At 46.0% G+C, this 10,063-nt stretch overlaps 1 protein-coding gene across 13 annotated transcripts in view; it reads right to left on the bottom strand.

The window, feature by feature from the left end:
* The window catches only part of RIN2 (Ras and Rab interactor 2), a 241,351-nt gene that overhangs the window by 31,664 nt on the left and 199,624 nt on the right, over window positions 1–10,063 (bottom strand). For all 13 annotated transcript variants that reach the window (XM_032248107.1, XM_032248110.1, XM_032248113.1 and 10 more), the window contains 2 exons: window positions 7,180–7,252; window positions 917–1,008 (listed from right to left, as the gene is read on the bottom strand). In XM_032248107.1, coding sequence (XP_032103998.1) covers window positions 917–1,008; window positions 7,180–7,252 — 165 coding nt within the window. The remainder of the gene's footprint in view (window positions 1–916; window positions 1,009–7,179; window positions 7,253–10,063) is intronic.

Here is a 10,063-nt window from a genome sequence, read left to right as displayed (position 1 = left end):
GGCCAGAGGAGGTGAGGGAGAGAGCCGCAACGAGCGAGACTCCATCTCCAAAAAAAAAAAAAAAAAAAAGCCCAAGGCGGAATACATATATCTTTTATTTGCTGGGTCAAGTATCACAGTGAGTGAAGTCCTTAAATATTAAGAGAATTTCATCCTTTGATCTAGGTGGAACATTTTTTGCAAAAGCTAAACCCACGTAGATTCCTTCAGGGCAATGGGGAAAAGAAGTTAAAGTGGGTGAGATCCATTGTCCACCACTGTCCCACAGAATCATGGGGACTTAGGGGACATTGGTAAAGAGGCAGGATGGGGAAGCAAGTACCCAGCTGCCAGAGCAGGGATCCACGACAGGGTTAGGACATGGCCCGGAACAGCAGAATGAGAACTGAACGGCGAGAGAGGAAGTGGAACAGATGTTACTCTAGATGTCTGCGCTGTCAAATTCCTTAAAGCACAGAAGTGCTGTCAATGCCCTTGTGCCCCTCAAAAAAAGAAAAAAATTATGCATGCAGGATGTACTACATTGGGTTTCCCTTTCAGCCAAGCTCTGTCTCTCCCCAGCAAGATGCCTCAGAAAGGGAAGACGCCAACACGTTACAGATGTTTGCATTAGAACTTCAACATTTTGGATAGCCCAAACTCATTGATGGAGAAGCTGGAGACATTCAAGAGTTACCGAGGCAAACTCAGCACCAATCTTTTTGAGAGTTGGCAGACCAATAGATGTAGAAAAAGAATCTCAGAAAGTGTGATTCAGGGACTACAGGGACCTGAAAGCTGAGTTTTTCCAGGAAGATGGGAATTATTTTTGACCATACATGTGTTTGACGAAGCAATGTAGCCTCAGCGAGCCCACCATTGATTCTGCTCCATGGATTCATTTTTAGATAGACCCAGGCAGGGGGCTCACACTTACTTAGTCCCATCTGGGCCAGTTCTTCAAGCTGAGCCTCCGACTTGGCTGTTGAAATGGCATAAGGCAACTTCAAGGTAAACGGCAGAACATCCCTGATTGCTCAGAAAAAGAGAGAATGTTTCTGATTACATGTCTGGTTTCTATCTCTTGTATTTATTTTCATCATAGAGATGTTGTAGTTTAAACTGTTTAGAATGTCCTAAGTAGACACCATACCACACCAATCAGAAGTTATGTTTCCTGGAGGTAGAACTCAACACTTACTATTCCTGTCTGTGTTATCACACTCAGGACAGGCAGAGAGAAAAAGCAGCATAGTTTCATATCAAAGTAGGGATCACATTGTCCTGTTCAGTAGCCAAAAGTTATGTAGAGTTTACATCAGAAATGCTGACTCTGTTGGTAGATCTAGCATGCATATAAAACATTCACTACATGCCCACATGAATGTTGGGTCCAAACTGCCCGGGCAGGAATATGGAGTCCTAAACTGAGATGAATTAGCCCATTGCTTTACATATGGCAGGCTCTCGATGAACACCTGTTGGCTTGACTTATGAAATCTTCCAATTAGAGCCCACACATTGGCCTTGGTTTGCTGGAGACAAAACTTTCTCCTCTGTTTGAAGGCAGAGCTTCTTTAACTTTAAAGTGCGGATGGCAGGGCGCCGTAGTTCACGCCTGTAATCCTGGGACTCTGGGAGACTGAGGTGGGTGGATCACCTGAGGTCAGAAGTTCAAGACCAGCCTGGCCAACATGGGGAAACCCCATCTTAAATAAACTTTTTAAAATAAAAAATAAAGTGCAGATGGATGCCCAGGGTCTTGTTATACTGCATACTCCAATTCCAGAGATCCAGGAGGGACTGGAGATCTGGCATTTCTGCCAAGCTCTTAGAGGATACTGATGCTGCTAGACCCTGGACTGGGCTTTGAATAGGAAAGCAAGTCTAAGGCCTCTCATGCCAACAACCCCCAGCACCCAAGCAGCATGGCACCATGTGCAGATGACAAACACACAGGACAGAGAGAGCAACAGACCCAACAGGAGGGAGCCCAGCCAGCATCAGGGGCCTGCCACAGCCATGGGCCATGACTTGCTTTCTTGGAAAGGGCAAAGGCAGACTTAAACATGTGCTCGTGTTCATACACAAGGGTTAGGACCATGCTGTAAGCACTGGTGAATTCCCTGCAGGACAAAGCACAACACTCTCCTGACACAGGCAGGAAGTGCTTTTGAATGAATGAATGAATATTCAATAACTATGACTTACTCAAAAAGAGTTTTGAGTGGTGGTAATGGTCTTACCATTACTGCCCCTGCCCCCGCCAGTGGCGGTAATGGTCTTACAAACAAAGAATTATTCATTCATTTATTCCACAGATGTTTGTGATCATCTGCGATGTGCCAGACGTTGCATCAGGGGTTGGAAACAAAACAGAAGTCCCTGCCTTCATGGAGCTTCATGTCAGGGGACACCGATAGACAATAAACAGATACACAATTTACAGAATCTACGAGAAGGAGATGCACGACATGGCTGAAAGTGAGGCAGGAAAGGAGAACAGAGTGTTTGAGTGTGAAGGTGGCCAGGCAGGGCTTCATGAGCAGGCAGCATTTGACTGAAGATCTGATGGTGGCCAAGAGGTAAATCATGAAGGGAAGCACCTTCCAGGCAGAGTGAGCAGCAAGTGCAAAGGCCCTGGGGTGGGGAGCGTCTGGCATGGCTGAAGAACAGCAAGGAGGCCACTGTGGCTGGGAGGTGCTAGTAAGGAACAAAACTTGGAACTCCTGCTTGTATTTTGTCATCATGAGATGTGCTAAGAATTTCCACTGACAATAACGATACCAAGCAACCTATTGTTTATAGTAAAATTAGGCAACGTTCTTGGATGAACCAGATTAAATCTGCACGACTGGAGAATTTTGGAGCCATGGAAGCTGTTGACAATGACTAACAAATTAGTCAGCAAAAAGAGCAAAACAAGAATGTTTTGACACCGTACTCCTGTGCTCATGTAAAGCCAGGCGACTACTCTTCTTGGGGGTCAGGCCACCTCTTCTTTCCATGAGACCTTTTACCTGTCCTCAAGTGTTGTGAGCACCCCCTTTGCTTGTCCACTTGTGTCTGCTTGAGATGAAGCAGCCAGCACTGCAGGGGATGACTATGTCTGTAATGGCTGCTGCCTGACCTGGCAGGGCGGCAACCCTGATGATAATCTCAAATGAAGATTAATGGGAACCAGAACCTTGTAACACCAAACTACCCTGTAAATATATGTTTGTGTGGCTGGACCAACGTAATTAAAATCTACTTTCCTCAGACAATTTGCGGGGAAAGCTGCATACATCAAGACCAACCTATGTTTATATTAGCTTTTACCTTGCTCAGTACAGTACCTGGAGCTTAAACATCATGTGATTTGTTTGGGTTTTTCTTAATGATATATGACAGGAAGCCATACCCGTCCTTGGTTAATGGATGGTTTCAGGCTTTGATCTACTAGAAAATTAGATGTTGTATATGCGTCCTCCCCCACTGTGCCAACCAGGGTGTATCCCACCATCTTCACACACACACATGCACACACACACACATGCACACACACACACATACTCTCTCACACACACATATACTCTCTCACACACATGGGGAGACCTTCTCACTTACATCCTATTAAAGAAAGGAGCCTCAATTCTAAAGCTTGCATAACAAACTAAAGCCATCATCTTAGATATAAATGTTTCGCCCAAGAGTTAAACCATGTACAGTCTAGATTTATTTTGTTTAACTTTGCTCTATATGTAGATTTCTAAATGGGAGGGGATGAAGATCATCGAGCAACTACTTTTACATTGCAGCAGGCACTGTAACTCATGTGGGGCCTGGAACAGCCCGGGGAGGAAGCTGTGACGCCCCCATTCTGTGGATTAGGAGCAGATGATAACGCAGACAAGTGAGGTCCCTAGGACACCCTCGCAGCGCTAATGGAGGTGAAGTGAGGGTTGAAATCCAGGTGCCTTGGACCCTAAGGTCTATGCAGCTGAATAGTATGGTGGGAAAATAGGGACTCTGGCATTAAGGCAGGCCTGGGTTCAAGTCCTCTAACTGTCACTTACTGATTGAATGACTGTGAGCATGTGCTTCACTCCTTCTGCCTCAGTGTTTTTATCATCCTAATTTACAGAGTTGCCGTGAGGATGAGAAATACATATGTATGGTGCCAGCACAGATATAGAAGACCCCTAAAATTATTATTTCCTCTATTCCTCTATTCTGGTCTGAGGACCAGCAGCATCAGCCTCATCCCCTGGAAGCCTGGCGGAAATGCAGAATCTCAGGTACCGCCCCAGACCCACTGAATCAGATTCTGCATTTTAACAAGACCCCAAATGACTCTCGTACTCTTGATACTACACTGATGACACCAAATCACCAGAACGGTGCCAGGCATTGCGGGTGAAGGTGTGCAGTCGCTATTTGTATTGCCGATGACACTTTTCAGTGAGCCTTCCCAATATGGCAAATCCTATGTTTGTTGATTCGTGAATTCTCTTATGCAATGCGTATTTGCATATGTGTGCTGTGTGAAACACCAGAACCGACAATCCAATCAATTTCTTTACTTGAATATATTTACATACTAATAGCCAACTAAAAGATGTCACAAATATTCTTGTAACACTGGGCAAATCAACTACCAATTGCCAAGAACACAGATGAGTTGCATAGAAAGAGAAACAAAAACATCCAATATCTTTGCATTTTGGAATGAATGGGGAAATTAATCATGGCCTTCCTAGCTGCAAAACATCTGCGCTGGAGTTTTCCTGTGAGAACCTTATGTTGGGATCATGCTTTACAGTTTACAAGGCTTTCATATACCTTATCTCCTTGCATCTTCAAACAGTCCTGGACAGCAGGGACTCCAGTTTGCCATGAACACTGATGATATCTTTTCTATGCTATTGCCAAATATTGTTTTGTAGGTGTAATGATTTTTCCCAACAACTCCACAATTACCGAAAAGCAAATTGTGAAGAGTAAATATCAAACTGACATCACCTCTGGCCAACATGTTAGCATTGAGACTTATTCCTCCAAGCTGGTTGGCTTTAGGCCTGGTCTGGCCTAACCAGGTGTGGGTCCCTCGTGTGAGTGTGTGTGTGTGTGTGTGTGTGTGTGTGTGTGTGTGTGTGTGTGTTGGGAGCTGTGCTTCTGCACCAGCCTCCTCTCTTTGGGCAGCACATTTCCTTACACAGGCTTAAGGGATTCTGCCCAAATCATGGCAGGCACAAGGCATCCCCTTGGGAGGTGCTCCTAGGTACTGGTCCCATTCTCAGTGAGGCCCTGATTTTTGGCTGGCTGGTGAGCAGCACTGAATTCCTCCTCTGGAAGTGCCTCCCCTTCCTCAGGCCATTTATTGTGTAGCTTCAGTTGACCTGGAGACTTCAGAGAGTAAAGAGCTTAGTGCCTCCTGGCCAGGCGCGGTGGCTCACGCCTGTAATCCCAGCACTTTGGGAGGCTGAGGCGGGCAGATTGCCTGAGGTCAGGAGTTCAAGAGCAGTCTGGCCAATATGGTGAAACCCTGTCTATACTAAAAATATAAAAATTAGCCAGGCGTGGTGGTGCATGCCTGTAATCCCAGCTACTCAGGAGGCTGAGGCAGGAGATTCGCTTAAACCCGGGAGGTGGAGGTTGCAGTGAGTCGAGATTGCGCCATTGCCCCTTCCCCCCCACCTTGGGCAGCAAGAGTAAAATTTTTTTAAAAAAAAAAAAAAAAAAAAAAAGCATAATGCCTTCTACCCTCTGGCAGAGTCTAGTCAACAGGTGCTCAGTCTTTGAGAAACAACCTAATCCTTAAATTAAAATAAACCAAGCCAAACCTAAATAAACTCCCCAGCCTATAATGTCATAGCTGTGAGAAGTGATCTTTTAAAACATCTTAATAGCAAGTTAACCTGTCTCTGCCATATCAGCTGTCATGGGCAGACAGAGAAGAAAAGGAGGCCGAATTGAGCTCAGTCCTGTAAGGGGAGGCAATGCCAGTCCCCACAGAAGGCCAGTCTCTGCAGAATGCCAGTCCCCGCAGATAACAAGAATTTTGATTCTTTTTTTTTATAAAGACGGGGTTTCACCATGTTGGTCAAGCTGGTCTTGAACTCCCGACCTCAGGTGATCCGCCTGCCTTGGCCTCCAAAGTGCTTGGATTACAGGTGTGGGCCACCGCACCTGGCCTAAGAATTTTGATTCTTAGTTACTGAAAAAACACTTGATGTGGAAACACTGTTATTGCTAGAAAGAAAAAAATGGAAAAAAAAAAAAAAAAAGAAAAGAAAAGAAAGCCTTTCACAATGCACACCCTGTTGACTCTGGTTAATATTCTGATTTTGGGCCAGGCGCAGTGGCTTACGTCTGTAATCCCAGTACTTTGGGAGGCTGAGACAGGTGGATCGTCTGAGGTCGGGAGTTGGAGACCAGCCTGGCCAACATGGCAAAACCCCATCTCTACTAAAATTACAAAAAATTAGTCGGGTGTGGTGGCAGGCACCTGTAGTCTCAGCTAGTCGAGAGGCTGAGGTGGGAGAATCACTTGAACCGGGAGGCAGAGGTTGCAGTGAGCCGAGATCGTGCCACTGCACTCCAGCCTGGGCAACAGAGTGACACTCTGTCTCAAAAAAAAAAAAAAAAAAGATGATTTTGGACTTCATATCATGTAGAACAAAACAGTTGCTTTGGTTATGAAAAGGACATGAGCACCTAGTTGGCCTGAAGGACAAAACTGATGGGCTGGTTGAAGGAACCCATATTTGTAGAATGACCTCCATCCCTTGCAGAGTTTTCAGAAGCATTATCATGAAACTTTCAATGTCACAGGTTTGCATGCACAGTCCCTTTCTGTGTGTATGTGTGTGTGCCCGTGTGTACATGTGTGTGCGTGTGCACATATGTGCATGTATGTGTGTGTTTCCTGCTTGATGGGTCTGGCTGAAAGGAGCCTTGGGAGCAGCTTGAAGAGATAATCATATGAAGGAGAATTTATGTCTGGAGGGGCTGGGGTAGTGGTTTTGACCTGAAGCCTGGCATGGTGAGAACTTGGTGAACCTGTTTACTTGGTGAACATTTTACTTAAACAGCTGGTCTTAATCCACCAACATCAAATAGGTGCCCAGGCTTCTAGATCCTTCAGGAAACCTCAGGTTAATTATATCCCACACACTGAGCAGGGCCTTGAAATCGTATGAGAAGAAGAGGCCTTACCTGCTGATGCAGTAGAAAGCGATGAGCCGGAATAAATCTGCAAAACTGATTCCTGAGCCTTCCAGGGAAAAGGCTGGAAAAGAGATTTCAGAAACCAGCTGAGTCTCCCTGAGCACGTCCTGGGACAGGAAGAGCCCCCTCACACCACGTGTGTGGGACCATCTCGGTCCTCTCTAACAAACTACTGTGGGACTTATCAGAACCAGCTGTGCAGAGGAGGCATGCCAGCCAGCAGCTGCCAGTAAACAGTCGCTGACCTGGAAGTTCACCACGTGACTCACGCCAAGCACATGCTCCAGTGCTTGGTAAACAGACCAGGACAGACTTGAGTTGCACAATTGGTTTTTTTTGTTTGTTTGTTTTGTTTTTTTAACTTCAGAACACAAAGAGCAGGGGACAAGGGGCCAACCTGTCTGGATTGTATCAGCACAGGACAGGGCTCGGGGAACACCAAGGCCCCTGCTCGATCTCGTGACCCTCCTAGGATGCACACGTCCTGGGTCACTCCTTTTAGCCATAACAGAGCACCTGTGATAAAGGCATAGGGCAGAAGGAATGCAGAGCTGGGAGGATACGACAAGGTTCCCCGAAATAAGCTTTTGGTTAAATTCAACACGAAGGATTCTCAAACCGGCCAGGCATGGTGGCTCATGCCTATAATCTCAGCACTTTGGGAGGCCAAGGAGGGAGGATCTCTTGAGCCCAGGAGTTTGAGACCAGCCTGGGCATTATAGTGAGACTCCATCTCTCTCTCTTTCTTTCTCTCTCTCTTTTTCTCTGTCTTTCACATTTATTTAAAGAAAGATTCTAAAACCCATTTACTTGAAGTGTTGTTCCTTGTTCCACCCTGTTCCAGTGTACAAATTCTGTAACACGGAAGACATGTTCTGGGTAGGGCGTGGTGGTTCACTCCTGTAATCCCAGCACTTTGTGAGGCCAAGGCGGGCGGATCACCTGAGGTCAGGAGGTTGAGACCAAGCCGGCCAACATGGTGAAACCCCGAATCTACTAAAAATATAAAAGCCGGGTGCAATGGCATGCACCTGTAATCCCAGCTACTTGAGCTGAGATCAAGCCACTGCACCCCAACCTGGGTGACAGAGCAAGACTCTGTCTCAAAAAAAAAAAAAAAAGAAGAAGAAGAAGACACGTTCTGGCAAGATAGTGTGGATAGTGTGGCATTTGCACATCTTCCAAATGCTGGAGCAGCAAGTGTGCTGACTTCAAATATTCATGAATTTGCCAGCCAGCCCTCATGCTGCCTTAGCTGAGCAACTCACATTGTTATTCCTCAAAACATTCCAAATCTTCTCAGTTTTATGAAGATTTCCTCAGTCTGATGTGTTTCTTCTCATTCCATACCCTCATTAATTTTGTTTATTTGCTTGTTTCTTTTTTTTTTGAGATGGAGTTTTGCTCTTGTTGCCCAGGCTGGAGTGCAGTGGTGCAATCGGCTCACTGCAACCTCCACCTCCCGGGTTCAAGTGATTCTCCTGCCTCAGCCCCCCAAGTAGCTGGGATTATAGGCATGTACCACCACACCTGGCTAATTTTGTGTTTTTAGTAGAGATGGGGTTTCTCCATGTTGGTCAGGCCGGTCTTGGAACTCCTGACCTCAGGTGATCCGCCTGCCTCGGCCTCCCAAAGTGCTGGGATTACAGGTGTGAGCCTGCATCCAGTCACTTACTTTCTTTTTTGTATCATTTTGTTAATTATTTCTGTACCTCCTCCCTCCAAAAAAAAAATCCGTATCTCTACACAAATACCATCGCAGACACACAGAAACAACAAACACACATGTGCCACAATCTGTAGAGTTAAGTAGGAGGGAACTGATTTGGAGCAGGCTAGCGTCTCCAAGCCTCAATTTTCTCATCTGGAAAATGGACTCTAAACAGGACTTTCCTTATCTCCCACAAGGATGGTAGGGGAAACCGAAGTTTTTTAAAATGAAATAATTTCTGTGAAAGCACAGTATCCAAATATGAGGTGGTGTTTATTACTAAGCTGTTTATAAGTTATGACAAAATATCTGAATGTTATTTATTCATTTATTTATTTGAGACAGAGCCTTGATTTGTCGCTCAGGCTGGAATGCAGTGGTACAATCTTGGCTCACTGCAACCTCTGCCTCCTGGGTTCAAGGGATTCTCCTGCGTCAGCCTCCCTAGCAGCCGGGATTACAGGCTTGAGCCACCATGCCTGGCTAATTTTTGTGTTTTTAGTAGGGACGGGGTCTCACCATGTCGCCCAGGCTGGTCTGGAACCCCTGGCCTCGAGTGATCCGCCCGCCTCGGCCTCCCTGAATGTTCTTATATCAAGTCCTTCCTTCACTTCAATTCACAGAGAAGACAAAGAGGCCCTGCTGGGAACCACTGCAGTGGGACCCAGGCCTGTGGTAACTGGTTATGACCAGGCTAATGCTTTGTTTAAACAAGCCCTGTCAACCATTTGAAGTCATCTGGAGAGGATTAGGGAAGTGATATTGGCCTTGTCAAATTATGGAGGAAAATCCTTTGGCCACAAGGACCTCAATGAACAGCCAGGAAGCTTCCACACACACTGCCCACGCTCCTGGAAGAGGAGAGGAAGTGGCTTCTGACCAACACATCCATTGTGCTCCACTTTGGACATTAGGAGGAATTTAAAAACCAGTTAGAACTGTGGCTTCTTGCCTCGTGGACTTGCTTTTTTATTTTTGTTTTTGCTTTTTTTTTTTTGAGACGGACTTTCTTGTTGCCCAGGCTGGAGTGCAGTGGTGCGATCTCGGCTCACTGCAACCTCCACCTCCCAGGTTCAAGCGATTCTCCTGCCTCAGCCTCTGGAGTAGCTGGGATTACAGGCACCCACCATCACGCCCGGCTAACTTTGTGTTTTTAGTAGA

The sequence above is a fragment of the Sapajus apella genome, unplaced genomic scaffold (genome assembly GCF_009761245.1).
Source record: "Sapajus apella isolate SASKATOON/1434 unplaced genomic scaffold, GSC_monkey_1.0 scaffold65, whole genome shotgun sequence".
NCBI classification, from domain to species: Eukaryota; Metazoa; Chordata; class Mammalia; order Primates; family Cebidae; genus Sapajus; species Sapajus apella.
Note: the sequence above shows the minus strand (reverse complement) of the source record. Positions and strands in the feature narration are given on the sequence as shown.